Consider the following 25,497-nt stretch of genomic DNA (forward strand, 5'->3'; position numbering starts at 1 on the left):
AGCCAACAGTAGAGCGCCATACGGGTGCTGCTGTGATCAGGCCGTGAGCTGGCGGGTCACGGGGCAGCGGCTACTCGCGGCGAGCCCAACAGTGGGCGGCACTGGGTTCTATGGCTTTCTTTGGTACCCAACAACGAGGGCGGGTGTCAAACCCCGCAAAATGCGGCCCGTTTGTGCACGTAGAGACAGGCCGCGCACGGCGCTGGCACGACGGCGCCGGCTGTTGGCCGGCGACGGATCGCGGACGGCGGACGGACGGAGTCGGAACCGACCGGAACGAGCGGGACGGGCGTGGCTGGGGTGGCCGTGCGTGGCCGTGCAGGGGGTGCTGCGCGGCGGTGCGACGGCGGCCGTGGCGACTGTGGCGGCCGTGACGGTCGTGGCCGTGCAGTGGCGCGCGTGGCCGAGCCGTGGCCGTGCGGCCAGCCGCCGTGGCACCGCGGCGCGTAGACGGCGCAGCTACAGTCACGACCCGTCTGCGGGTCACCGTCGGCGGCCATCCCTGCGGGTCGCCTCTGCGGGTCGCCTCTGTAGGCCACCGTCACACGACCCGCCACCGGCCCGGCTGGTATCCCCGCAGCTACTCGCGCACAGCCGCAGCTGTGCGCCGCCAGGTTGGCGCCAGGGGTCAGAATCAACACATGCATTTCTCCGTCGGCGGCCGCTCCAGCAGCTCTAAGCAGCCTGCCAGACCGGCAGCAGACGCACGCCGCCGGCCACCGTGCCCAGTGCACCCGTAGCCAGGTCCGGCAGGAACCCAGTCGGCGTAGACCAGTTGAGGCACAGCGGCAGGTACGCCGCAGCCACAATTGTCTGAACCAGCCGGCGGCGCTCGGCCGCCGGGTCCTTCTTCTCGGCCTTGCGGGCCAACGCGTGCTCACGCCCCAGGCGCACAAACTCGAGCACGACGTGGGTGAGCCAGCATCGCGACGAGTACAGGTAGAGCCGGCCCACGCTCGCCGGGGACACGGGCAGAATGCCCTTTGAGCCCAGGTAGGCCACGTTCTCGAGCGGCTGGTAGCCGAGGTTGGCGGCGACCTGGGCGTAGGCCACCACGCGCAGCAGCGGGTCGGCCGGCGGCGAGCGCACGGTGTCGGCGCCCCAGGTCAGCAGGCCGAGCAGACCGACAAGGCGCGCAAACGTGCGCACATCGCTGATCAGCGACGACAGCGCGCGCATGCGGGCCACGGCCGGCGAGGCCAGGCCCGGCGCCGGCGCGGCCGGCGCGTATCTGGCGAGCACGGCCGCCAACTGCCGGGCCAGCCGGGCGCGCAGCAGGTGCTTGTCTGTCAGCCGCACGGTCTCGGCGAGGAGCACCAGGGAGTACTGGGCCGTCATCAGGTTCAGGTCGGCCGACGACTTGGGCGAGAGCACGCGGTCGGCCTTGGCCACGCGGCCGCCGTACCGGTCGGCGGCGGCCAGCAGCCGCGCGTGCACGGCGGCACGGGCGCGGGAGAGGTCGGGAGAGGACATTGGTGGGGACCGTGTTGCGGAGAAGGGAATATGTACAGACGCCGAGCCGCACGGGATGCGGCGCTCACGTGATGCGCCGCGCGGCGTGCGGCTCACTCTTCCGGCCACCACCCCGGCACCGACGCGGCCACGCCCACCGCGCGCGGCCCGTCCGGGCCGTCCCAGCGCGCGACGAGCGGCGCGTCCGCGTGCTCGAGCCGCACGACCGCCAGCCCGACGTTGCCGACGACGGTGTGCAGCTCGCCGACGCCGGCGCCGCGGCGGCCGCCGCCGGTGCCGTCGGCGCGGTGCAGCGCGACCAGCGGCGGCGGCGCGCCGGCGTCGAAGCCGGCGTCGTACGTGCCGGTCGCGGCCGCGTCAAGTGCGTGCAGCTCGACCGGCACCAGGCGCTTGCGGACAACGCCGCGGTGCTTGGTGCGGATCGTCAGCTCCTGGCCCAGATAGCAGCCCTTGTCAAAGTCGATGGCGCCCATGTGGTCCAGGCAGACCTCCATCGGCAGCGAGCCGCCGACGGTGATGTCGGGCTCGCCCTCGGGCACGCCGTGCAGGATCCGGCGAAGCGCGTACGAGGCGGCGGGGACCTCGGTCAGGCCCGGCGCCTGCACGCTCAGCGGCGCGGCTGCCGGCACGACTACCCGCAGCCCCAGGCCGGGAACGCGGTTGTCAGCCAGCCCGAGCAGCGCCGGCGGCTTGGCCAGCGGCGTGCCGGCCTCGGTCGAGCCGGCGTCCCAGCATGTCCAAACCTGCCAGTCGGCGACCTCGCCGAACTTGACCTTGGACCGCAGCTTGTGCCGGCGCAGGTGGGTCAGCAGCTCGCCCAGCCGCGATCGCGCGCAGTCCACAAGGTACGCCGGCTCCTCGCCGTGCTCGGTGGCCCACGCGGCGTTGGTGTGTGCCGGGTATACAAAGGTGTCGTACAGCACGCGGCCCTGGGGTCAGCTCCGCCGTCCGCCCGCCGTACCTTGGCCGTCAGGAATGCCGTGTAGATGCCCTCGTCGTCGTCCTCCTCGGGCATCCGGTTCGTCGTGATCCCGTGCAGGAAATGGCTGGCGTCGGCCCCGGATACCCGGACCAGCGCGCGGTCGCCAGACAGGTCGGCGCATCCGATCGCCGGCGGCAGGGCCGGGCCGGAGCTCGCCCAGCGGCAGCCGGCACGCAGGAGCGCGGGGGGGCGCCGCAGAACAGCCAGGAGTGCGCTCATCGTGCGCAGCCGATCCGTTTGGCTGCCGGCGGTCGACAGCGCGGACATTACTCATACAGCACGTGACGCGCCGCGCCGCACGAGCCGCACAGGATCACGTGGCGCCGGGTGCGGCGCACACGTGACGCGCTGCCGCTCCGCCTTCCATCGCAGCACACCGCACTCTCGCCATCCAGACAGGTACGTCGCGGCGCGCGCGGCGGGCGTCGCGGGCCGGTCCGGCGGTCGTCCGCGGCCCTCCGGCCCCCCCGCCGTCCGCCCACGCCCCCCTGAGCCTTGCTGACCCCCAGACTCTGGCGGCCGCCACCATGGAGATCACGTCGCGGATTGCCATCGAGGACGTCCGGTTCAAGTCCACCGAGGACATCATCGAGTCCGAGCAGCGCCAGGGCCTGGTAAGCAACCGCGCGGCTGCGCTGACGGCCAGAAAGCGATCCAAGCGTTCCTCAAGGGCAAGACCGCGTACGACGTCTTGCCGGTGTCGTTCCGACTGCTCGTCCTCGACACATCGCTGCTGGTGCGCAAGTCGCTGAATATCCTGCAGCAGAACGGTGCGTACGGTCGCGGGCGTGCTGACGCCAGGCATTGTGTCGGCGCCGCTGTGGAACTCCAAGACGTCCAAGTTCGCGGGCCTGTTGACGTCGTCCGACTACATCAACGTGATCCAGTACTACTACCAGAACCCCGAGAAGCTCGACAAGGTCGAGCACTTCACACTCGACGGACTGCGAGGTACGTGGCCGGCCGGACGAGCTGACGGCAGACGTCGAGCGCGCGATTGGGGTGCAGCCGCTCGAGACGGTGTCGGTGCACCCGTTCAAGCCGCTGTACGATGCGTGCCTCAAAATGGTGGCGTCCAAGGGCCGGCGCATCCCGCTGATCGACTACGACGCCGAGAAGCAGCGGGAGATTGTGCTGAGCGTGCTGACGCAGTACCGCATCCTCAAGTTCGTCGCGCAGAACTGCAAGGAGACGCGGATGCTGCGCAAGCCGCTGCGGGACCTCAACATCGGGTGCTACTCGAACCTGGTCACGGCCACGATGGACACGCCGGTCCTGGACGTGATCCACCTGCTCGTGCAGCGCGACGTGTCGAGCGTGCCGATCCTGGACGCCGACGGCACGCTGCTCAACATCTACGAGTCGGTCGACGTGCTGCTGCTGATCAAGGGCGGCATCTACACGGACCTCGAGCTGACCGTGGGCGAGGCCATCATGCGCCGCTCGGACGAGTTCGAGGGCGTGTACACGTGCACCGACCAGGACCGCATGGATACCATCATGGACACGATTCGCCGGTCACGGCTGCACCGGCTGGTCGTCATCGACGACAAGAACAAGCTCAAGGGCGTGGTTTCGCTGGGCGACATCCTGCAGTACCTGCTGGAGGACGCGGACGCGACGCCCGCGGCGGCCCCAGACCCGCTGGCCGACCTGTAGGCTGTCATTGCTGCCGCGCGAGCCCGCGGCGGCTGTTAATACATCATTTTTTCTTGCGCCGCTGTTTGCGCGCGCCGAGGTCGAGCCGCCAACGCGACCGGCTGGTGCAGACTACCCGCACACGGGGGCCGGCGACCGGCTGCAGCGCCGCGGCGACCTTGGCCTCAGTCTCGCGCGAGATGGCGCACGACCGGGGGTTGAGACTGAGCCGGGCGCACTCGGCCGCGCCGACGTTGGCGGCGACGAGCACGACGGGGTTGACAAAGTCGGTCCACGTGGTCCAGCCAGCGTCCTCAGCGACGTCCGGCTGGATTCGCACGGCGTAGTACGCGTCGGCGTATAGCCCGGCGGCGACCACGGCAAACTCGGTCACCGCCGCCGGCTCGTGGCCGGCCGCCCGCGCCTTGTTGAACGCGGCAATCACGGTCAGCGTGTTCTCGGCCGTGCGCAGGCCGACGTTGAGCAGCGAGATGAACGGCAGCGGGCTGCCGTCGCCGGCACGCTGCGCCAGCGCGAGGTCCAGGAGCGCCTGCCGGCTCTCTTCCGCGACTGAAAATGCGACCGACTGCGTGTCCGGGGCGAGCGAGACTGTGGCCAGCGCCGCGCCGCCCGCGTCACGGCTGGCGCGGTCGTTCTGCTCGCGGACCATGCGCTGGACCATGCGCAGCTCGCGCGCGGGGTCCAGCATGGCCGCCTCGGCCTTGATGAGCCGCACGCTGTACTGGAACGGCTGGCCATGCCGTCGGGAAAAGTCCTTCTGCAGCCGCGCCAGCGCCACGTTGAACTCGCGCACGTGGTAGCCGCGGTCCTCGAACATGCTGGCGTCAGCACGGTCGTCGCTGTACGTACCGAACGTTGCGCAAGCCCGGGCAGGCCAGGATCGTAGTCTCCATGAACTTGTTCTTGTAGTTCAGCGTCGACAGGCCCAGCTCAGTCGGCTTGAGCACCAGCATATCGAACGCCATCGCTCGGCTGTTGACCATGGCCTCGACGATGGACCCGAACCTGGCGCGGCCGCGGCCGGTGAGTAGGATCGTGAGCGTGCCCGGATCGGCCACGGACCGCGCGACCTCGGCAGCGACGGCCTCGTTCCAGTACCCGCGCCATTGTCGCTTGATCTCGTCGTCAAAGCCGCGGCCGAGCTCGCGCAGTGTGCACTCGTTATGCCACCACCCGCCGGCGGAAAACACGTCGGGGACCTGTAGCCGGCCGATGGTTGTTTGGTCAAACAGAGCCGGGTTCGGCGACGGCGACAGAAAGACTGGGTCAGCGCGGCAGCGGCCGGACGTACGCGTGTTGTCAAAGTCGTAGACGTCGATGCTGGTGACCGTGTCCAGCGGCCGCGGGACGGGGCGGCTGTGGAGGTTCCAGCGGTCGGGCGTCGCCCAGGCGGCGAGGTCGGGGGGCATGGCGGACGGGGTTGGCGCCGCACGCTGTGCGGCTTGTGTAGGCGCGCCGCACGGAGTGCGGCGCTGTTCTGCCTCAAGCCGCACCACGCGCGGCTCCTCCCCACCAATGGCTCAGCAACCGGCCCGCCTGACGGACCCCGTGGCCCAGGTGTCGCACGATGCCTTCTGGATCTTTGGCTACGGCTCGCTTATCTTCAAGCCGCCGCCCGGCGTCCAGCGCGCCGTGCCCGGCTACATCACCGGCTTTGTGCGCCGGTTCTGGCAGGTACGCGGGCACGCGGCGCCGCTGACCGCAGCAATCACACGACCACCGCGGCACGCCAGAGGCGCCCGGCCGCGTGGTGACGCTCGTCGAGCGCGAGTACTGGCAGACGCTCGGCGACCCGGACGACGCGCCAGAGGGCGAGCACATCTGGGGTAAGTTGCTGCCGAAGCCGCTGACCCAGGCGTGGCCTACAAGATCGAGCCGGCCCAGGTGCCGGAGGTCTCAGCGCACCTGGACCTGCGCGAGCAGAACGGCTACACGGTCCACCTGGTGCCGTTCCAGCCGGCGGACGTGGCCGAGGCCCCGTCGCTGCCGTCGATCGTCTACATCGGCACACCGGACAATCCGGCGTTTACGGGCGTGCAGCCGCTGGATGATCTAGCGGCGACCATCTACGCGTCGCACGGGCCGTCCGGACCGAACCGCGAGTATCTGTACCGCCTGGCCGAGAGCCTGGACGAGCTGGCGCCGGAATCGCGCGATCTGCACATCCGGGCCCTTGCCGGACGCGTGCGCGCGCTCGAGACGGCCGCCGCGGCCGCGGGCCTCGCCAAGCAGACCGGCGCGGTAGTGGCGCCGCCGGCGCCGTAGTGCCCACGGTACCGCACGGGCCGCACGGCGCGCGGCGCGTCCTTGTGTACATAGCAATGTCTGAGCCGCACGATGCGCGGCGCGTCTGGCAGGGTTACCCTGCGGCGTGTGCAGCGTCGGCGGGCCGCGCCGGCGCCGCACGGCGCGCGGCTGGCCACGTGATCCGAACTCCCAAGAAAAAATTTCGCGCCCCGGCTCCTCTACATGGACGCGCACACGGGATCAGACGACGAGCGCGCGCTAGGCGAGCTCGGCGCCGGCATGGCCGGCATGGCCGTCAAGAGTGAGTCGGCCACCCGCTCCGCTGACGCAGGCGGCAAAAAGCGCTTCGACGACAACGAGATCCTGTCGAAATACGCCTCGCGGATCAAAGTCGACGAGCTCGTTCCGTCGATCAAGAACAAGTACGCTCGGCGCTGGACGCACTGACGCCAGACTCACAGACAAGTCGGACCGGGCCACAACCGAGCAGGTGCTCGACCCGCGGACCCGCACGCTCCTCCTCAAGCTCATCAACCGCGGCGATCTGTACGAGATCAACGGCTGCGTGAGCACCGGCAAGGAGGCCAACGTGTACCACGCCACGGCACAGGTCCCTGACGAGGCCGGCGAGCTGCAGATCGTCCACCGGGCCATCAAGATCTACAAGACGTCGATCCTGGTCTTCAAGGACCGCGACCGGTACGTCTCGGGCGAGTACCGGTTCCGCAACGGCTACTCGCGACACAATCCCCGCAAGATGGTCAAGCTGTGGGCCGAGAAGGAGATGCGCAACCTCAACCGGCTGTACGCCGCCGGGATCCCGTCGCCCAAGCCGCTGGCGCTCAAGCTGCACGTGCTGGTGATGGAGTTCCTCGGCGACAGCGACGGCTGGCCGTCGCCGCGGCTGCGGGACGCCCTCAACGCGATCGAGGCCGAGCGCGACGCCGAGAACGTCGGGGCCGGCGACGACGCGGCCACGACCGAGGACAAGTTCGCCGAGCTGTACCTGCAGCTCGTGGCGTACATGATCATGATGTACCACCGGTGCCGGCTGGTGCACGCGGACCTGAGCGAGTACAACATCCTGTTCCACGAGGGCAAGCTGTTCGTGATCGACGTGTCGCAGTCGGTCGAGCACGACCACCCGTACAGCCTGCAGTTCCTGCGGATGGACATCAAGAACGTGAACGACTTCTTCCGGAAGCGGCGGGTGCCGCAGGAGGCGCTGTTCAGCGAGCGGCAGCTGTTCGGGCTGATCACGACGGCCGAGCTGTACGCGGCCGCCAGTGTCGAGTCCGGCGAGGAGACCATCCGCGGCCTGATCGAGCGGCTGGCCGAGCTGCCGCGCGTCGCGCCCGCGGTCGACGAGGACCAGGACGCGGTCGACGAGGCCGTGTTCCGCAGCATCTACATTCCGCAGACGCTCGAGCAGGTCTACGACGTCGAGCGCGACGCCGAGAAGGTCGCGTCCGGCCAGGGCCACGAGCTGGTGTACCAGAACCTGATCGTCGGCCAGGACTCGGACGAGTCCGACGACGACTCGGACGACGACTCGGACGCGGACTCGGACGACGACGAGGCGCCGGCCCGCGAGTGGGTCGACCGCGAAAAGGCGTCCAAGAACAAGAAGTTCGAGGACCGCGACGACAAAAAGGAGCGCAAGAAGCAGGTCCGCGAGGCGAACCGCGAGAAGCGCGCCCAGAAGATGCCCAAGCATCTCAAAAAGAAGCTGGTCAACAACAGCAAACGAGGATAGGAATGCATTGTTAGGCTAATGTTCGGCCGGGTCCAGCAGCAGCACGCGCTTCTTGACAGCGTCGACGGTCGCGGGCGACAGCTCGGGCAGCGCCGAGACCTCGTTGGCGATGACCTCGAACCCGAGCGGCGGGTCGGCCAGGCCTGTCCAGAGCTCGCTGGGCAGAAACGAGCCGCGCTCGGCGTGGAACGCGTCGCGCGCGGCGACCTCGTCGTAGTGCAGCGCCTTGAGCCGCTCGACGGCGTCCTCGACCACGCGCTCCATCTTGGCGTGCGCCTTTTGCCGGCGCAGGACCTCGAGCACGAGCGCGTCGTACGACTGCAGGAACATCTTGAAGTAGGCGACGAGGCCGCTGAGGTCGCCGAGCAGCGCCGCACGTCGGGCAAAGTAGTGCCGGCACGCCGTGCCGAACGCCCGCGCGGCCGCCAGGTGCGCGGGCAGCCGGCGGTGGGCAAAGTCGTCGATGGCGTCCGTGCGGGCGACCGCGCGCGCATGGGCGCGGTCGGCGGCGGCTGCAAAGGCGGCAATGTCGCCGGCCGTGGCCTCGATCTCGGTCAGCTGCGCCCGTAGCTCGGCCACGACGCCGTCGACCTGCTCGGCGTCGCCGGCGAGCACGACCGCGAGCTCGGCGCGGTCTGCGGCCGTGGCCGGGTCGAGTTCGCCGCGCTCGTCGGCCACCAGCGCCTCGGAGCACTGGTCGTAGTGCCGGGTCAGCGAGTCCAGCAGCTCGCCCATGTCCTCGGCGGCGGCCTCGATGGCGGCCGCGCCTGCGCGGGCGCCGGTGGCCGCCGGAGCTGGCTCGACCTCGCCGGCCAGACCGGCCACGTCGCGCTCGAGGGCGGCCGCGGCGTCGGCCGCGGTCGCGTGCGCTTCCTGGAAGATGTCGATGGCGCCGTGCAGCTGCGCCTTGAGCGCCTCCACCGCGCTCTCGTCTGTGTATTCGCGCAGGGTCCGGGCGCCGCCGGCCGCGGCGCCGCCAAACCCGGCGTCCACCGTCGTCCGGCCGAGCACGTCGAGGATCTCGGCCAGGGCGGCCCCGACGGTGTCGAGGTCGGTCAGCGAGTCCTGAAACTCGTACGCGGCCACCTCGATTGCGCGCTGCACGCTGTCGGCGACGGCGACGAGCACGTCGACCTGGCCGGCGACCTCGCGGGCGACGAAGGCGGCCGCGGCGCTGCGGGCGGCGCCGTGGCAGACGGCGGCCTTTGTCTCGTCGACGAGCGCCGACGCACGCGCGCACAGCGGCGAGGCCACGCCGAGCGCCTTCTTGGCCGCCACAAACCACCCGGTCGTCTCCATGGGGAGAAAGGTGGCCGGTGCGGGTCTGGACGTGGATGTTGTCACGCCGGAAGGACGTGCGGAGGGAGGACGGCGGGCTGACGTCGCCGTGATCCCCGGGTAACTTGAGCCGCACGGCGTGCGGCTGAACGCCGCACGCCGTGCGGCGCCGTGCTCCGGGGCCGGCGGCGGGAGATCAGCGGCGCGCGCTGAGCCGCACGCCGTGCGGCGTGGCGCCCGCTCGCCGCTGCACGGCGCGCAGCTGCACAGCCCGCTGCATGGGCGCTCGAGCCGCATGGCCTGCGGCTGGCGTCCGGAACCTTCCGCCACAGACCAGACGACGCCACTGCGCCTGTCAGCGGGCCCCGCAGCACGCAGCGACCCTTGCAATTGCGCCATCGCGCTACGCTCGTCACACCACAAGCGACGGTATCGATAACCATTCGTAATCGGGTGACGCGGTCTGGGCGGTCCGCTGCGCGGCCCGCACGGAAGCGGAGCAGCCGGGTGCACAGCCGCGGTGGCGAATGTGCAGCTCCAGGCCCCTGCGTGACTGAGTCAGGGGCAAGGGCGGTGCGTCAATCTTATCAGGACGTCGTGCTAGCGATGCTAGATCTCCGACGGCCCTGGTTAAGGCGGCGATGAGGACGAAATCTGGGCGGATTGCATAATAACAGAGTTTGGAATGTGGCTTGAGCCGCACGAGCACGCCAGCGTCCGGCACGCCCGCGTGATTGATCCCGCCGCTGGCGCGCGGCTGGCCCGCCCCGCCGGCTGCGTCGTCCGCGGCGCTGCCCGCGTCCGCGCGGCCGTGCCGTCCAGCGGCAGCGCCGGCGGCCGCCAGGGTGCCCGCGGTCACGTGAGTGGCCGTGCTGACGCCATCCTGTGGCGAATGTCGGACTTGCCGCCATGTGGCTGGGGCTCCAGCCGCAGAGCGGACAGCCGGCGCATGACCGTTTGGGGCGCATTTATGCCGGGCTAGTGCCCGGTGGGGCAGGCGACCTGCTCCCCTCGGCGGCCTGCGTCGCGGCCGCAGGCCGCTAGCCGGACTGGGCAGGTCCGCCACAGTGGCTCAGCCTCCGGCCAGGCCCGTTCGGGAAGTCGCCGAAAAGTTTGTGTGGCGGCCGCGGCACTGCACCGCCAGCGTAGGCAAGAACAGGCATCTCACGATTGCACATCCCCAGGCCAGAAGACGTCAGCAGGGCTAGGACTCTAGGGGTCGCCGATGAGATCGGCTAGAACATAAAGAAGGCTCATTAGCAGACTAGACACCCTCGCAAACGCTGTGGAGACCGCGGACGGGCTCGAATATATCAACATGGCCGGCCCGGACACTCGGTCTGTGGCCAACGGCAACCGCGGACTCAGCGCGGACACGACCACGACCAGCGGCGGCACCGTCCCAGACACGTCCCCTCGGCCCACCGGCGCCGTGGACGACAGCCCCGCGCCGACCCCGAGCGCCGACCCCGCCCCCGGCGGGCCCAGCGACGACCGCGACAGCGCACGCGCCCGCGCCCGCGACCGCCGGCCAGACGAAACCACGGCCGCGGCCGTGCTGCCGGCGTTTCTGTCGAAGCACATCCCCCAGCGGATCTACCCCGAGAGCTACAAGGAGTCGCGCACGTTCTGCTACCGCCACCACCCCGACTTCAAGTGCAAGCGCCAGGCCGACGAGACCACGATGGACGTCCTGCAGCGCTCGCTCGAGAACCTGCCGCAGCAGGACCAGCAGGCCATCACCCACGTGTGGTCGCTGTTCTCTGCTGCGCCGGCCGGCCAGCGCAACCTGATCCTGCACGGCCTGCTGTCGCAGTGCTGCTTTCCGCAGCTCTCGTACGTCTCCTCGATGCTGCGCGACCTCATCCGCATCGACTTTGTGTCGGCGCTGCCGGCCGAGGTCGCGTTCAAGATCCTGTGCTACCTGGACGCGGCCTCGCTCTGCAAGGCCGCGCAGGTCTCGCGCCGCTGGAAGGAGCTTGCCGACGACGACATCGTCTGGCACCGCATGTGCGAGCAGCACATCGACCGCAAGTGCACCAAGTGCGGCTGGGGCCTGCCGCTGATGGAGCGCGAGCGCCTGAAGGAGTCGCGCGACGACATGCGCGCCCGCGCGGCCGGTCTGCGGCAGCAGTCGCGGGCCGACCGCGCGGCGGGCGCGCTGCCGGCGCCGGCGCCGCCGCCGCCGGCCGAAGACGTGGCCGACGCGGACGCGGCCAACGCCGACCGCGCGCTCGGCACCAAGCGGCCGGCCGACGGCGAGACCGCGCCGGCCAAGCGCATCAAGTGCGACCCCGCGCGCACGACCCGCCCGTGGAAGGACGTCTACTCGGAGCGGCTCAAGGTCGAGCAGAACTGGCGCCGCGGCCGCTACAAGCTGCGCGTGTTCAAGGGCCACACCGACGGCATCATGTGCCTCCAGTTCGACCACGACATCCTCATCACCGGCTCGTACGACACCACCGTCAAGGTCTGGTGCATCGAGACCGGCAAGCTGCTGCGGACGCTGACCGGCCACGTCCGCGGCGTGCGCGCGCTGCAGTTCGACGAAAACAAGCTCATCACGGGGTCCATGGACCGCACGCTCAAGATCTGGAACTACCGCACCGGCGAGTGCCTGTCGACCCTGCGCGGCCACACCGACGGCGTCTCGTCGCTCAACTTCGACGAGACGCTGCTGGCGTCGGGCTCGGCCGACTCGACCATCCGCATCTGGAACTTCAAGGAGAAGTCGTTCTTCACCCTGCGCGGCCACCGCGACTGGGTCAACGCCGTGCGCATCCACTCGCCCTCGCGCAAGCTGTTCTCGGCCTCGGACGACACCACCGTGCGCATGTGGGACCTCGACACGCGCGAGTGCGTGCGCATCTTCGGCGGCACCCACTCGGTCATGCGCACCGGCGGCCTGTTTCCGCGCGAGGACCGCGACGCCGACGCCGAGGGCGCGCCGGACGCCGTGCCGGACACGCCGCAGCTGCCGCTGCCGGCGCCCGGCGCCCGCGACGACCAGAGCCACTTTGGCCAGGTCCAGTGCGTGCTGCCGATTGTGCTCGACGACGACGAGGACGACGACGAGCCCAAGATCGAGGCCGTGCCGGACACGGCGACGTGCTCGCCGCCGGCCGCGCCGACTGAGTTCGCGCCCGCCGTGGACGCGCCCGTGCCGGACGTGCCCGTGGACGCGCCCGCTGTCCGCGAGGAGAAGGCGCACCGCCTCCCGCATATCCTCACCTGCTCGCTCGACAACACAATCAAACTCTGGAACACCAAGACCGGCGACTGCGAGCGCACTCTCTTTGGCCACGTCGAGGGCGTTTGGGGCATGGCTGCTGACACTTTCCGCATCGTCACCGGCGCCCACGACCGACTGGTCAAGGTCTGGGACCTCCAGACCGGCCGCTGCCTGCACACCCTGAGCGGCCACACCGGCCCCGTCACCTGCGTAGGCCTCTCGGACTCGCGACTGGCCTCGGCCAGCGATGACGGCCAGGTCCGTCTTTACTCTTTTGGCGTCGAATAATCTAGCTGTACTTTACTGTATAATATCGCGACTAATACACCGCGCACGCGCGCCTGTTTTGTAATGCGGCTGTATGCGGCTATATGACCAGGCTCTGGCGGCTACATGCGGCTATATGACGCCGGTGGCTACATGCGGCTATATGGCGAGCCTCCGGCGGCGACTCCGTCGAGGGTGCGCCCTGCGGGCGGATCTCGGACGGCTGCGATTTGAGCCGCACAGAGTGCGGCGCGCAAATATTCCGCCAGTGTGGCCGCGGTCCTCGACACAGTCGCCGCCGGGGCTCGCCAACAGCCCTGCGGTGATTTTGCTGAAGGCGACCGTCTACGGGATGTGCAGATCGCATGCGGCCTGTCAGTAGGCCGGCTGTTTTCGAACGAGTCGCTGCCGCAGGCGTGCAACAGCCTCGGCGACAGCTCCGTCGAGCGAAGCCGCCCTCTGGACACGTGGAACGCGTACGGCTCGCCACATAAGGTCGGATACTCTCGGCACGGTTGCTGCCGGGGACTTGTGACTTGTGCCTCATCGCATTGTCGCCGTAGCATATAGCCGCAAGTGCGGAACAGCCGACTGCCACGGCCACGCCCGCCGCGTGCATTGGTTGCGCTCGGTCCGGTGGCCGCTCGGCAAGCCGGCCGCTCGGCCGGTCGCGGCTTGACAATTGCGGAATCGCGCCGGTACTCGCTGTTGGTACAGCGCTCGGTCTGCACTCTCTGCTGTGGAACGACCTGCCGAATGCTACGCGCTTGTCCGTAGTTGTTGTAGCCAGCACACGAGTCTGCACATGTGCCTGCAGCTTCTGCCATGTTAGGCGTCACGTCTGTTCCGCCGGAGACCGAATTTGGTAGGGCTGAGCTTGGTCCGCTGAGAACGGCAGCCTTTAGGGACTTTCGCGATAAGTTGGACAGCCACCTAGTTTGGTGCCGTACTGCTGTCTGGGTACTGGTCGCACAGCCTCAGAAGGGCCAAAGCGAAGCGCAGCGGCCTCGAGCGCTGTGAGGTGCCGCTCAGTCCAAGTTTTACGGCCGGCGGTTCGGAGCTGATTCGGAGAGTATAGCAAAGCGGCAACGAAAGGCTCACCTGGTCGCCGCCAGGACCCACTCGCCTCCGTACGATAGCTAACACAATACTGGTACGACTGGCGGTACGATATGGCGTGTTAACGGCGGCAACTAAACGCGTATTGTTCACTGCTCAGCCAAGATATGGAAAGTGTAATTTCGCGAAATAGGGTTTTGTACCCCGGATTTGCTTAGAAACTTTGGCCACCGCGTTCGCGACGTCTAGCGTCCGGTTCGTCGCCGTCCGCCTGTAGATACTCGGCTGGTCCGTTCGTAAGCACCCTCCACAGCCGCCGACGCTGCTCGGCCGTGGCCAGAGGCGGTCGAGACTATTCCGAAATAATTCCGAAATCGGTCTGGAACCAGTACACATTCGATTCAATACGAAGCTCCAAGCCAGCGGTCCCGATCGGCGATGAGCCCGCTCGTGGCTGTTCGTCGGCGATAAGATTTGGTACGAGCCGTACTGGTGGTTGCCGAGTGCCGGGTTCGCCACGATAGGCCCTGTCCAGTGTGCTGGGCCGGTGGCACTATCTATGAATTCGCGCTGGCCACCGCGGCAGGAGGCGTCCCTGCAGGCTGTCCTGCGGGCACCTCCCGGCGAGCGCACTCGCTGCTGCTTACACGAAGCCCTCTTGGTGGAGCCGCTGCCGAGAATTCATGCGGTTATATGCTGCGGATCCGCCTACATGTCTGCGGTGGCAATTCCGTCGCGGATAGATTCCTACAGCCGGTTCCGACGAGCACAGCTGATCACCGTGCATAGTGATGCCCTCGATAGGGCCGTGACCGGAGGCTCGTGGCGCTCGTACAGTCACTGGACCTGAACACAGCTCAATAACCGAATGCAGGTCTGAGCCAGCCGGCTGGTGCCGAGACAGTTCGCGCACGGCAGCACGCGCAGCGCGCCCACCTCGAGTCTCTGTCTTAACACCAGGGGTCGACACTCCCGCCTCGACGACGGTAGCAAAAGCCGCGCGTGCATGGAGGCGGTGACGCGAGTCGTCTCGTCTGAGAGATGCATGCACGGGCTAAGCGCACTAATTTTGACAGGTGACGTTAGCGCGGCGATCGCCGGTGGATCGGCGCGGCGCTGACCGTGCGGCGCGCCAGGCCGGGCGCGCTTCGCGGGACGCCGCGGCGGCGGGGTTGGCTCGGGACCGCTGCAGTTCCGGTCAGGGCTGCTGTTGCGAGCTCTGTAGGCGCACGCGACAGCTGATGACAGCGAGACAGCGGCGAGGGCTGCGGACAGAGTGCAGCGACGCACAGGCCGGCAGCAGCCGGGACAGCTTGTGGCAGCCGGCAGCAGCAGCAGCCGGCGGAGAGGTGGCCTGGCCCCGTCGCGGCAAAGTCGAATGATCTACAATGTTCTGGAGTATAAATCGGAGGAGGCAAAAAGCCCGCGGCGGCATGCGGCGGCAGGCGGTGGCAGGGTCGCAGAGTCGCCAGGGCGCACGAGAAAGCTCTGGGCGGTCCCCAGAGCGCTTGCAGAGGCCCGCAGAGGCCATCTGCGGTCAGGCAACCGCGCCATGCCGCGTGGCCAGGCAGCATGGTACCCAGCCGGACACACCACCGCAGCGCCGATGGCGTGTCCGCAGCGCAGCCCACAGGCGCGCACAGGCTTCCGACCACACGCCGGAACCGGCACGTACGGCCGCACGCAGCCGCCGAGGCGCGGCGCCGCCGGCAATCCGCGAACCCCGCCGCCCCGCCGGCAGGCCGGGCGTGGTGACCGCGGTGACCCAACAAGCCACGGCGCCACGGCGCGCTAGCGCGGCGCGCAAGCCCCAACTCATGCGCTCCTGACGACACCGCCACAGGTGGTGAGACACGGATTAAACTTTCGCACAAGGTTTGTGGACTGACTTTTGCCCTTTTGGCAGTGCGGTACCCGTCGGTACCTGGCGTATCGCGCGTACCGCGCCCGCGCGGCCGGCACGGCGTCCCACTGGTCGGCGGACGGGTCCCCATGCGCCACAGGACATGCGGACCCAGCCGGACCCAGCCGGACTCGGCCGTGGCGCTCCAACCGGCCGGTCGCAGGCTGTCTGATCTCGCCACCTAGCCCCGGCAGGCCTAGCACGCGCATCGCAGGTACGCTGGCGGCGGCTGGCGCCGTACCCGGCCGCCGCAGCGTACCCGTGTACCGGTAGCCCGGTACAAGCGGTACGACGGCGTGGCACGCATACCGACTAGGTACCGCTACGGGCATCGCGCGTACCCCATTGGTATCGGGTGCGTCCAGATGCTAAACACCACAGGCGTGTTTATCAGGCGGCGTGCCGTGCAAATAAAACGGCGACCAGCACCCGGCCGGCTGCACAGCACACAGCCAAGACAGGCCACAGCGGCCTGAGCACACAGCGGCCCCAGCGCACTCCCGTCCCGTCCGGCGAGCGTCTGCCGCCTGCCTCCAGCGCCGCCCGATCGACCGGCGATCGCGCCCGGCAGCGGCGCACGAGCCGCCAGAGCCGCCAGAGCCGCCAGAGCCGCCAGAGCCGCCAGAGCCGCCAGAGCCGGCCCCGTCTGTCCCGTCCCGTTCGCGGCGTCCGCCTGCCATGCCGTACACGCCGCCGAGCACGTCGCCCGTCGTGTCGGCGCACCTCTCCCCCGGCGGCGACCCGCCCTCGGCCCGGTTCCTGACCAAGCGCGGCCGTGGCCCGACCTCGCAGCGGCGCAGCGAGCTGGCGTCTGCCACGCAGCAGAACACGTCGCGCAACACGTCGCGGCCCCGTCGGCCACCGCCCGACGCCGCTGGCGCCGACGGCGACGACGAGCGTGAGGAAACGGCCGACGCCGGCGTCCGCCACATCGAAAACCTGGCCGAGCTCCAGACCGCGATCGCGGGGATCCCCCAGCGCCGCCAGGGCTCGCCTCCGGGCATGGCCATCCAGGCTCGGTCGGCAGAGGTCCGCCAAACGATCCTGACCAAGCTCGGCCCGTCGTTTTCGTCGCCGTCCTCCTCGGCCTCCTCGTCGCCGTCGTCTTTCCACATCGAATCGGCCGTCCCGCCCATGAGCCTCCCGCCCGCCGTCCCGCACGCCACGCCGGCCGAGCTGAGCGCGCGCATCGAGCCGACCGCGGCCGCGGTGGCCGCGGTGGCCGCGCCGGCCGCGGCCAGTCGAGATCACGATCCCCGCACCGTCACAGTCGCAACCGCGCCTGCTAGCCGAACGGCTAGTGATAGCGACCCCGCGCCCGCCGCCGGCGCGTTCGCCGCCGTCGGCGCCGGCGCCGCGCCTGTCGGCGGCGTCCGCGACGCTGTCCGCGACGCCGCCGTCCGTGCCCGCCGCGCCGCCGCCCGCGCCGCGTCCTGCGCCGTCACCTCCGCGCCCGGCTCGGACACCGAGGACGACGCCCGCCCGGCCCGCATGGTCCGCAAAAAGTCCGGCGAGCTCGTCAAGCCGTCGCTCAAGAGCCGGCGGCCGTCGAGCGTGCCGTCGACGCCGACCTACCCTAAGAACGTCCATTTCGACGCCCAGCTCGAGCACGTCCGCCACTTCCTGCACTCGGAGCGCCCCACGGCCGTCTCGGCCACGTCCTCGCCGGTCTGCGAGACCGACGGCCTGCCGGGGCTGTTCCCGTGGGCCGACCGCGCGCCCGAGTGGGACGTCCGGCTGCCCAACTTCCCGGCGCCCTCGCCCGCCCGCGCCGCCCAGCCGGTCTACGTCGAGCGCGTGTTCCTCTCGGACGACCGCCGGGTGCTGATCATCCACGTGGCCGCGCGCAACCTTGCATTCTCCAAGTACGTCGCAGCCAAGTTCACCGTCGACTACTGGAAGACCGTGTCCGAGATCGCCGGCGACTTCAACGACGACCTCAAGCTGCCGCGCGATCCCGGCTACGACCGGTTCTCGATCTCGATCAAGCTCCAGGACTTCACTGCCCTCGAGTCAAAAGTCATGTTTTTCTGCATCCGCTACAACGTCAACGGCACGGAGTTTTGGGACAACAACGGCAGCGTGAACTACCAAGTCGAGTTCCTGCGGCGGCCGGTCTCGGTGTCGTCGTCGGCGTCGTCGTCCGCCGGCAGCTCGCCGGCCTCGCCGCCGCTGCTGGACCTGCCGCTGTCGTCGCTGCCGCCGGCGGTATCGTCTGCGTACCCGCAGTTCGACACGCTCTCGCTGTACCCGGGCAAGAACGACGGGCCGCCGACGGCGGACGAGCTCGACACGTCGTTTGACTCGTTCGAGCCGCTGTACCCGCCGCCGCGCCGGACACATAAGGCGTCCGGCGAGCTGCCGGCGACGTCCGGCCGGCTGTTCCAGTCGCGGTACAACTTTGGCGCGTCGCTGAACGCGACGCTGGGCCGGCCGGGCATCAAGGCTGCGACCGCGCCGGCGTCGCCGGCCCAGACGGCCGTGCTGCCGCCGGTGCGGCCGTCGTTCGCGGTGCCGCGGGCGGGGACGCGGGCGGGATCGGCCGGGTCGGCTGGGCCTGGGTCCGCTGGGTCCGCTGGGTCCGCGCGGTCCGGCGTGTCCGCGCGGTCTGCGTCCTGCGGGTCCGTCGGGTCCGCGTCCAACTCGGCCGCGTCCAGCGCCGCCAACAGCGGCAACAACAGCGACTCGGGCTCGGTCGCGTCGTCGCCCGCCGACGGCGATCGCCCCGACTACTTCGCGCCGCCGGCCGCGCCGCGGCCCAAGTCGGTCGGGCTCTCGATCGAGGACCTCCGGCAGGTCAACGAGCAGCTGGCATCCGGCACGCCCGGGCCGCGGTTCCTGGCCGAGCGGCCGGCCGTGGACTCGACGTCGTACCAGGCCTTTCTCGACAACTATTGCTTCTTCCAGGGCTCGCCGACGAACGGCCGGGCCGGACCGCAGTCGCCACAGACGCTGACGACGGCGCCGACGCCGCTGACGGGCGGCTACGGCACGTACCGGCCGGCGAGCTTCTACCTCGGCGGGAGCATGACGCCGCCGCTGGACACGCTGCGGGCGCCGGCGGACGCGGACGAGGCCGAGGACGACGGCAAGATCCACGTGCCGGCGGTGATCACGATCTAGCGAGGTCGCTTTGCATGCTGTATTATACGCAATAACATGAGCCGCACCCCGTGCGGCGCCGGACTAGTCCGAGCGAGCCGCACCTCGTGCGGCGCCGCGCTAGCGGCCGGATACACCGGATGGCGCGCGCCAGCGCACTATGGATGCGCGGAGGCCACGGGCGCGCCCATGACGTCCGTCACGCCGAGCGGTCTGGCCGCGCCACGGCCGCGTTCAGCCCAGTGCCGGCGGCCGCGGCCAGGCTGGGCGATCGGCAGGCTCCGGCCCCAGCTAGCGGAGGCCGCTGCCGGCGCCATCCGGTGGGCGGTCACGCCACGCAGCGCGTCGCCACCGGTGGCTATCGCGCCCGTGCGGCTCGTGCGGCGCAAAAGGCCGCAGCAGCAGGGATTGCGATACGTGTACGAGGGCGGCGCGTACAGGTACGCCGCGCTAAACCTTGTTTTGCGGAGAAGGTTTGCGGCGGATACGGGCGTCCCAACAGGCCGGCAGAACCAGAGCCGGCGGTGGGATCCAACAGACCGGTGCTGAACACAGCGGGGCGCGGGCGTGAACAGGCTGCGGCCGCGCCGCCGGGCGGGGGGTGCAGCGGCGGTTCTCCACCCGACGTCAGACGACATGCCGCGGCGGCGATCGCGACAGTAACGGGGCGCGCGCCGTGCGGCGGCGGCTTGCGCTGGCGTGGCCGGTCCGTTGGCCGCTGGCACAGGACGAAGGCGAGGCGAGTCTGAGCGCGCCCGATCCCGATGGGGCTAGCGTGTTCTGTCAGCGCCACGCCGGTTGTCGGGTCCGGACTGTGTCCGGACTCACGGACTCACCAGCCACGCCGTGACCGCGCGTAAATCCCCGAGACACCGGCCGCACCGCCGCCCTGCGGCTGCCGGTGCGGGGCAGCGCGCGATCGGGCGCGCTGCCGGTGTCGGCGGCCGTGCTGGCGAGCGGCCGCACGGCTGCACATGCACAGGGGGCGCACTTGGCACGTCTGATACCGCCCCCCGGTGCCGTGCACTCGGCGCTAGCCGTGGCGCTGTGCGCGGCAGCGCATGCCGCCGCGACGGCCCTGCGCGACGCCGATCGGTGGGCGGTGCGGCCGACGCGAGGGGCTTGAGACGGCGGGGCAGGCGCGCGACCGCGGGACGAGGGCGCCGTTGCGGCCGTCACGGCCGTCGCGGCCGTCGCGGCCGTCGCGATCGCCGCCGCAGCGCGGCCGCGCGCGTCGCGCGGCCGCGCGCCGTCACCACGCGCCGTCACCGCGCCGCACTCTGTGCGGCGCGTCGCGACTCGTGACCGCTCTCGCGTGCCTGTCTACGTCTAGACAGGAGTGGGGATGCCGGTCTCTGTCTTTAGACGTCGGCGTGGGGGGCCGACCGCGACCCAAATCTGTGGGCGCGGGGTAGCACTGCGTCGCTCTAGCCCGCATTCATGCAAGCTCCCGCATTAGCTCCCGCACCGTGAGACACGCGGTGCCAGTATCCTGGTCGAACAACAAACCGGTACGATCGCTCTCTGTCGCGTCGTACCACGTCGTACCGCATCGTACCGCCATCACGGCCTCCCGCCCTCGCCTTGTTGGCCGGGCCCTGTCGTTGCCGCGTCTACGCACGTCCGCAGCCCGCCGTCCGCGTGACCAGACTCAATTGCACGCCCTGCACTCTTCGCGACGCGTGCCGACCCGGCCCCGTCATCTCTCGCCCAATTGACCCGTCCGCTCTCCATTATTTTCACCTAATACACGTGGCCCACAGCGGCCGCCCGCAGCGCCTCGAGCCGGGCGCCCGACAACTCAAACACGCGCGGCATACGCGCCTCAGACGCACCCAAGTGGGCCGCGCCCGCAGCTTTCGCCACGAGCCCGTCCGCGCTTGCGTCCGCCACAATTGCCTGCGCAAGCTCCTTGGCGCAGAGAAAGATTCGCGGCATGCCGTGGCCGGTAAAACCTGCGACGCAGTACTGGCCTGGCCGGTCGGGGACACGCCCAACAAGCGGCATCCCGTCCGCCGAGTGCCCCATCACTCCGGTCCACTCGCGCACCACGCGCCACGGACCGGCCGGCGCCGCCGTCAGCGCCGGCACCGTCCGCGCGGGCTCGTTGAGCAGCACCCGGCTGAAAAAACCGCGCAGCCAGAGGTTGACGTCGGCGTCGACGGCAAATGCCGGCGCAGGGCCACCAGCCGCAGCCACCGCCACAGTCGCCGCCGCAGTCGCCACATCCAGCACGCCCCGACCCGGGTCGAACCGCCGTCCGCCACCGAGCACCAGGTTGCCGTTCGGCCGCTGCACCAGGTACTCGCCGCCGTCGTTGAAGTTCATGTTGGTGATCTTGTGGGCCGCGTCGCGCGACAGCGGCGGCGCCGTCGTGCCTTCGGCCGGCGCCAGCTCGAGCACATTGCCCCGGACGGGTACCACCACGCGGCCCAGGTCCAGCAGCGACTCAACCAAGCCGTTGGTCGCGTGCACGACCCGGTCCGCGTATACCGGGCAGCGCGGCGTGTCCAGGCGGAACGCGTACGACGCCGGCGACCGCTCAACATCGACGCCGTCGGCGCCAACAACGACCTGCTCAAAGTCGTCGTCGTCGGCGGTCGGCGCGCCAATTGCCGTCACCGGTGTGTGCGTCAGCAGCGTCAGGCCGGCCTCGATCGACGCCTTCAGCAGCCCGTCCACCAGCCGGTAGCCCGATATCGGCGAGGCCGGGCCGGCAATTGCGCCCACGGCCGTCTTGATTCCGGTCGCGGCCACCACGGCCGGTGCCTGGTACACGCGCACGTCCGGAGCGTCTAGGCCGAGTGCGCGCGTCTTGGCCAGCGCGGCCAGCGCGGTCTCGAACTCAGCGCGGTCGAGAAACACGCGCCAGCCCTCGGTGTCGCCCGCCGACAGCTCGCACTCGATCCCCAGCGCGGCCACGGTCTCGTGGATGGCCGCGTAGTTCTCGAGCTCGAACTCTGCCAGCCGGAGCGCGTCTGCGCTGTCCGTCTGCGCCTGCACCTGCGCCGTATACTTGTACACGTCCGGGCGGATCTGGCCGCCGTTGCGGCCGCTGGCCTCGGAACAGAACTCGCCGGCCTCGAGCAAGGCCACGCGCGCGTCGAGCGCCTGGGTCAGATGGTAAGCCATCGAGGCTCCGCTGAAGCCGCCGCCGATGATGGCCACGTCCACCGTCAGCGGCAGCTGCGTGTCGGCACCGTGGCCGGCCAGGCCCGCCTTGGGCGTCGACCACGCCGACGCCGCCCGCGGGCTCTTGTCCTGGACTTTAGGGGTCGCCATGTTGTCTGGGGTAGCGAGGAGGAACGCGCTTATCTGGCGCGGCCGTTGCGCCCCACTCCCAGCGCCGCCCCGGACGACTCGCCCAGGCCGCTCGAGCCCGCTCGAGCCGGTGTGGCGTCTTATCGCTTATCTGCCTGGCGCCACGGCATGCGCCACGGACATCATATAGCCGCTGGGCAGCGCCGCGTGCAGCCGCACGCGTGCATATAGCCGCTGGACGCTCAGCCACTGTGGCCGAGGGGCCGCCAGGTGTGGCATACAGCCGCCGTGCCCGGGCATATAGCCGCTGCGCGAGCCGCTGTGGCGCTGGCGGCGGCCGGGTCCAGAGTGCGCATTGCGGGTGCGGCGGCGGACGTAGCTACTGCCGCCTGGCGCCTCCTCGACGGGGTCGCGGGCGGAGTCGCGGACAGAGTCGTGGCTGGACGTTCGCCTGCGCGATTGTGTGCAGGCCATCGCAGGTGGCTGCGTAGAGGATGGCTGCGGCTATATGCGGCTTTATGCGGTGGAGACTAACAAGTCTCTGGCGACGCCTCCGTCGAGGGTAGCTGTTCCACGGGCAGATCGGGCAGATCAGGCACCAGGACAATGCCGCGCTACGAGTCTGCCCGTGACGGACGCTCGACGGTTTCGACGCCGGAGGCCCGCCGCTCATACAGCCGCATATAGCCGCCGACATCCTCGCCACTGCGGGCTCGCACGCGACCGCACGTGCTGCTTTCCGGCCGCCGCTCCTCCGCACTAGACCTGCGCGCGACTGCTAGAGCGCGCTACAGCCGCGCGCGCCACGCGGGCAGGTCAGCACGTGAGCCGTGCATATAGCCGCAGTGGCGGTGCGGGCGGAAAGCAAAGCGCGCCGGTCCGATCGCGGACGATCGGAGGTTGCCGCACGTGGAGCCGCACGGGGTGCGGCGGCGGTCCGGGCGGCGGTCCGCGCTTGTTGCCGTGGCAACGCCCGCATCTCCCAACGCATGTAGCAACGGCGCCGTTGGCACGAACAGCGCCGCGGAGCAGGTGGCAAGGGCACACGGCAGCGCGACAGACCGCCGCGCGAGGCGCCACCGTGCGCGCGGCGCACGGCGGGGGCGGCGAGACCCGGCCGGCGGCGTGGCGATATCGCCCGGCGCGGGGAGCCTAAACTCGGGCGGGAATGTGGCAGATTCCTTCGTAATTTTAGACGGATGCAACCCCAACGCCCACGTGGGCGCGGCGGGTCCACTATCTCGCCAGGTCAGGCGGCAACGACATCCCCTCCCCAGAGAGCGCATCGGGGACTCGCGAGCGAGCAATGAGCCAGTAGGCGCGCGCGTGGAGCAAGCACGGCGCACGCAAGCACGCCCCGATTCAGGACGGACGCCGCAAGCGCGGGACGGGCGCGCGAACGATCAGCACGGCTGCGAACGAGAGCCAGACGGAGGGCGGGCAGGCGGGCGGGCCAGACGGGCCTGGCGGCCCCGCGGACGCGCGCGAGCGGGTGCGCAGCGGCGGCAGTATGGAGATAAGCGCGGGCATCCGCGCGCGGTGCTACCAGATCCTGGACGACCCCGGCGTGCTCGAGGAGGAGAAGGCGGAGATGATCGAAGGGCTCGTGCGCGAGGACCACGGCGGGATCCTGACGTCGGGCGACCTCGAGCGGCTGGTGCTCGAGCTGCTGTGGCTGCACAGGGCGCGGGCGCCCGGCGGCGGGGCCGCGGACGACGGCGCGTTTGGCCGTGCCAAGGTCATCCGGCGGCACCAGTCGCCGTCGCGCTGGACGCCGCCGCGGTCGACGCCGCCGATGCGGCACGCGTCGCCGGTGCCGTACCAGTCGCTGGGCAACGGCTCGACGACGTCGCTGGCGGGGATGGGCCGGCCGGACGCGGGCTTTGGCTTCTACGGCTCGCCCTCGGACGCGCTCGACGACTTCGCGGGCCTGTCGATCGCCAGCTCGTCGTCATGGTCGACGCTGGCGTCGCCGGTGCCTGCGCCGGCGACGCTGGCCGCGCCGGACGACACCGACGACCTCGCGGCCGAGTTCATGCCGGCCATCTTTGACGACACCGACGCCGTGCCGAGCCTGGCCACGTCGCACTCGTCGGACGACGCGCCGCCGCCTGCTGACGCCGACGCCGCCGACGACGAGCCCGCGCCGCTGTACGACCAGGTGCGCGCGGCGCTCCAGCAGAAGGCGCTGCCGGACGCCCGCATCCAGGCCGCCCTCGAACAGACCAACTACGACCTCGCGGCCGCCCTGCGCGCGCTGCACGTCGGCCCGGCCGCCGCCAACAAACGCGACACCACCACCATCGGCCCCATCTACTCCCAGTCGGCCCCGCAGTCGTCTGTCAAGCTCCAGACCGTCTGCCGCTATTTTCTCTCCACCGGCCAGTGCCTGCGCCCCGGCTGCCGCTTCAGCCACGACCTCTCCAGCACGGTCTGCCGCTACTGGCTCCAGGGCTCGTGCCTGGCCGGCACCACCTGCGTGTTCCTCCACCACATCCCGGACGGCATGCTCAACCGCCTGGCCGAGAACGGCGGCCTGCCCATGGCCCGCCGCCGCCAGTACTCGGGCCCGGCCCCCGGCGCGGCCGCGCTCGACGACGACCGCGCGTTCCCGGCGCTCGCTGCGCCCAAGGCGCGCGACCCGCCGCCGCGCGACCGCCGCCGTGCCGCGCGCCCGGGTCCTTCCGACGACCTTGCCACCCTCGGCCGCATCCCGGTCAAGCCCAAGAAGCGCAAGAAACCGGCCCGGTTCGAGTCCTAGCCCCACGACTGTACTCTACTGTATACTAGTCTACGTCGAGGCCTATTATGCTGCTGTGCCGCACGGCGTTGTGCTGGCTTTGCTGGTCGTAGCTTATTTACCGATCCGCCCAACTCCCAGAAGTCCCACGCCCGCATATAGCCGCATAGCCGCTGAGGGCCCGCATGCAACCGCATGCAACCGCATGTAACCGCATGTAACCGCACGCAGCTGCACTGGCGGCGGCCGACAGCGGCCCCGATACCCGCCCTGCCCCGCCTGCACTGCCACATCTGCCCGCAGGGCAGCTACCCTCGACGGAGTCGCCGCCGGAGGCTCGCGCGGCTATATGCGGCTACGCTCGCCCCGCGGTTGCCAGCGAGCCGCAGCGTCCGAGCCGCACGCCGTGCGGCGCCGGCCGCCGGCCGCCCGCAGCGCGGTCGCCCAAGGCCGGGCGGCTATATGCGGCTATATGGCGCCCCGCGCCGACCCGGCGCCAGCGCGCCGCAGCGCCCCAGCCGCACGCTGTGCGGCGCCG

At 70.2% G+C, this 25,497-nt stretch overlaps 12 protein-coding genes across 12 annotated transcripts; 6 read left to right on the forward strand and 6 right to left on the reverse strand.

Annotated features, from left to right (window-relative positions):
* Window positions 1–628: 628 nt before the first annotated feature.
* V1510DRAFT_410911 (uncharacterized protein) lies at window positions 629–1,250 on the reverse strand. The gene has a single exon (XM_066932803.1). It carries the CDS (start codon window positions 1,177–1,179, stop codon window positions 676–678), a length of 504 nt encoding a protein of 167 aa, XP_066791225.1. The 5' UTR covers window positions 1,180–1,250; the 3' UTR covers window positions 629–675.
* Window positions 1,251–1,468: 218 nt separating this feature from the next.
* Window positions 1,469–2,697, reverse strand: V1510DRAFT_229884 (Aminomethyltransferase folate-binding domain-containing protein). Its single transcript, XM_066930512.1, has 2 exons — window positions 2,435–2,697; window positions 1,469–2,402 (listed from the first exon to the last, which is right to left on the reverse strand). The coding sequence occupies exons 1-2, from the start codon at window positions 2,672–2,674 to the stop codon at window positions 1,566–1,568; spliced, it is 1,077 nt and encodes a 358-aa protein (XP_066791226.1). The 5' UTR covers window positions 2,675–2,697; the 3' UTR covers window positions 1,469–1,565.
* A 139-nt stretch (window positions 2,698–2,836) lies between these two features.
* On the forward strand, window positions 2,837–4,170 carry V1510DRAFT_410915 (uncharacterized protein). Its single transcript, XM_066932804.1, has 5 exons — window positions 2,837–2,854; window positions 2,965–3,069; window positions 3,102–3,225; window positions 3,257–3,406; window positions 3,438–4,170. Exons 2-5 carry the CDS (start codon window positions 2,983–2,985, stop codon window positions 4,112–4,114), a joined length of 1,038 nt encoding a protein of 345 aa, XP_066791227.1. The 5' UTR covers window positions 2,837–2,854; window positions 2,965–2,982; the 3' UTR covers window positions 4,115–4,170.
* V1510DRAFT_428226 (uncharacterized protein) lies at window positions 4,105–5,523 on the reverse strand (the record flags this gene model as incomplete). Its single annotated transcript, XM_066935256.1, has 3 exons — window positions 4,105–4,932; window positions 4,964–5,375; window positions 5,406–5,523. The coding sequence occupies 3 exons, from the start codon at window positions 5,521–5,523 to the stop codon at window positions 4,158–4,160; spliced, it is 1,305 nt and encodes a 434-aa protein (XP_066791228.1). The 3' UTR covers window positions 4,105–4,157.
* Window positions 5,524–5,618: 95 nt separating this feature from the next.
* Window positions 5,619–6,447, forward strand: V1510DRAFT_410921 (cation transport regulator-like protein 2). Its single transcript, XM_066932805.1, has 3 exons — window positions 5,619–5,788; window positions 5,820–5,940; window positions 5,970–6,447. The coding sequence occupies exons 1-3, from the start codon at window positions 5,630–5,632 to the stop codon at window positions 6,377–6,379; spliced, it is 690 nt and encodes a 229-aa protein (XP_066791229.1). The 5' UTR covers window positions 5,619–5,629; the 3' UTR covers window positions 6,380–6,447.
* A 137-nt stretch (window positions 6,448–6,584) lies between these two features.
* Window positions 6,585–8,256, forward strand: V1510DRAFT_389310 (RIO1 family-domain-containing protein). The gene is made up of 3 exons (XM_066931728.1): window positions 6,585–6,662; window positions 6,693–6,783; window positions 6,815–8,256. Exons 1-3 carry the CDS (start codon window positions 6,641–6,643, stop codon window positions 8,115–8,117), a joined length of 1,416 nt encoding a protein of 471 aa, XP_066791230.1. The 5' UTR covers window positions 6,585–6,640; the 3' UTR covers window positions 8,118–8,256.
* On the reverse strand, window positions 8,095–9,568 carry V1510DRAFT_410924 (autophagy protein Apg17-domain-containing protein). The gene has a single exon (XM_066932806.1). It carries the CDS (start codon window positions 9,414–9,416, stop codon window positions 8,133–8,135), a length of 1,284 nt encoding a protein of 427 aa, XP_066791231.1. The 5' UTR covers window positions 9,417–9,568; the 3' UTR covers window positions 8,095–8,132.
* An 866-nt stretch (window positions 9,569–10,434) lies between these two features.
* Window positions 10,435–12,979, forward strand: V1510DRAFT_229955 (quinon protein alcohol dehydrogenase-like superfamily). The gene has a single exon (XM_066930513.1). It carries the CDS (start codon window positions 10,714–10,716, stop codon window positions 12,913–12,915), a length of 2,202 nt encoding a protein of 733 aa, XP_066791232.1. The 5' UTR covers window positions 10,435–10,713; the 3' UTR covers window positions 12,916–12,979.
* On the reverse strand, window positions 12,980–14,038 carry V1510DRAFT_229966 (uncharacterized protein). Its single transcript, XM_066930514.1, has one exon. It carries the CDS (start codon window positions 13,719–13,721, stop codon window positions 13,044–13,046), a length of 678 nt encoding a protein of 225 aa, XP_066791233.1. The 5' UTR covers window positions 13,722–14,038; the 3' UTR covers window positions 12,980–13,043.
* A 3,384-nt stretch (window positions 14,039–17,422) lies between these two features.
* Window positions 17,423–18,814, forward strand: V1510DRAFT_358215 (putative phosphatase regulatory subunit-domain-containing protein; the record flags this gene model as incomplete). Its single annotated transcript, XM_066930904.1, has 3 exons — window positions 17,423–18,084; window positions 18,514–18,550; window positions 18,665–18,814. Coding segments are annotated over 3 exons (849 nt in total), but the record flags the coding sequence as incomplete, so codon positions are not given.
* Window positions 18,815–20,261: 1,447 nt separating this feature from the next.
* V1510DRAFT_410939 (FAD dependent oxidoreductase) lies at window positions 20,262–22,464 on the reverse strand. Its single transcript, XM_066932807.1, has one exon. The coding sequence runs from the start codon at window positions 22,238–22,240 to the stop codon at window positions 20,702–20,704; it is 1,539 nt and encodes a 512-aa protein (XP_066791235.1). The 5' UTR covers window positions 22,241–22,464; the 3' UTR covers window positions 20,262–20,701.
* Window positions 22,465–23,729: 1,265 nt separating this feature from the next.
* V1510DRAFT_447095 (uncharacterized protein) lies at window positions 23,730–24,935 on the forward strand (the record flags this gene model as incomplete). Its single annotated transcript, XM_066935741.1, has 1 exon — window positions 23,730–24,935. A coding segment is annotated over one exon (1,206 nt), but the record flags the coding sequence as incomplete, so codon positions are not given.
* Window positions 24,936–25,497: the final 562 nt, after the last annotated feature.

Source organism: Dipodascopsis tothii, assembly GCF_038497935.1.
Source record: "Dipodascopsis tothii strain CBS 759.85 unplaced genomic scaffold V1510scaffold_3, whole genome shotgun sequence".
Classification (NCBI taxonomy): Eukaryota; Fungi; Ascomycota; class Lipomycetes; order Lipomycetales; family Lipomycetaceae; genus Neoaidaea; species Neoaidaea tothii.

What these genes read in the sequence shown, in the direction of transcription:
- V1510DRAFT_229966 (XM_066930514.1), bottom strand. Translation starts at nt 13,721, where the DNA reads ATGGCAGAAGCTGCAGGCACATGTGCAGACTCGTGTGCTGGCTACAAC.
- V1510DRAFT_229884 (XM_066930512.1), bottom strand. Translation starts at nt 2,674, where the DNA reads ATGAGCGCACTCCTGGCTGTTCTGCGGCGCCCCCCCGCGCTCCTGCGT. An exon ending in CGGCATTCCTGACGGCCAAG is followed by an intron (nt 2,403 to 2,434) that starts GTACGGCGGGCG and finishes AGCTGACCCCAG; the next exon opens with GGCCGCGTGCTGTACGACAC.
- V1510DRAFT_410915 (XM_066932804.1), top strand. Translation starts at nt 2,983, where the DNA reads ATGGAGATCACGTCGCGGATTGCCATCGAGGACGTCCGGTTCAAGTCC. An exon ending in CCGAGCAGCGCCAGGGCCTG is followed by an intron (nt 3,070 to 3,101) that starts GTAAGCAACCGC and finishes GCTGACGGCCAG; the next exon opens with AAAGCGATCCAAGCGTTCCT. An exon ending in CACACTCGACGGACTGCGAG is followed by an intron (nt 3,407 to 3,437) that starts GTACGTGGCCGG and finishes AGCTGACGGCAG; the next exon opens with ACGTCGAGCGCGCGATTGGG.
- V1510DRAFT_410939 (XM_066932807.1), bottom strand. Translation starts at nt 22,240, where the DNA reads ATGGCGACCCCTAAAGTCCAGGACAAGAGCCCGCGGGCGGCGTCGGCG.
- V1510DRAFT_410924 (XM_066932806.1), bottom strand. Translation starts at nt 9,416, where the DNA reads ATGGAGACGACCGGGTGGTTTGTGGCGGCCAAGAAGGCGCTCGGCGTG.
- V1510DRAFT_229955 (XM_066930513.1), top strand. Translation starts at nt 10,714, where the DNA reads ATGGCCGGCCCGGACACTCGGTCTGTGGCCAACGGCAACCGCGGACTC.
- V1510DRAFT_389310 (XM_066931728.1), top strand. Translation starts at nt 6,641, where the DNA reads ATGGCCGGCATGGCCGTCAAGA. An exon ending in GGCCGGCATGGCCGTCAAGA is followed by an intron (nt 6,663 to 6,692) that starts GTGAGTCGGCCA and finishes CCGCTGACGCAG; the next exon opens with GCGGCAAAAAGCGCTTCGAC. An exon ending in GTTCCGTCGATCAAGAACAA is followed by an intron (nt 6,784 to 6,814) that starts GTACGCTCGGCG and finishes CACTGACGCCAG; the next exon opens with ACTCACAGACAAGTCGGACC.
- V1510DRAFT_410911 (XM_066932803.1), bottom strand. Translation starts at nt 1,179, where the DNA reads ATGCGCGCGCTGTCGTCGCTGATCAGCGATGTGCGCACGTTTGCGCGC.
- V1510DRAFT_410921 (XM_066932805.1), top strand. Translation starts at nt 5,630, where the DNA reads ATGGCTCAGCAACCGGCCCGCCTGACGGACCCCGTGGCCCAGGTGTCG. An exon ending in TTGTGCGCCGGTTCTGGCAG is followed by an intron (nt 5,789 to 5,819) that starts GTACGCGGGCAC and finishes CGCTGACCGCAG; the next exon opens with CAATCACACGACCACCGCGG. An exon ending in AGAGGGCGAGCACATCTGGG is followed by an intron (nt 5,941 to 5,969) that starts GTAAGTTGCTGC and finishes CCGCTGACCCAG; the next exon opens with GCGTGGCCTACAAGATCGAG.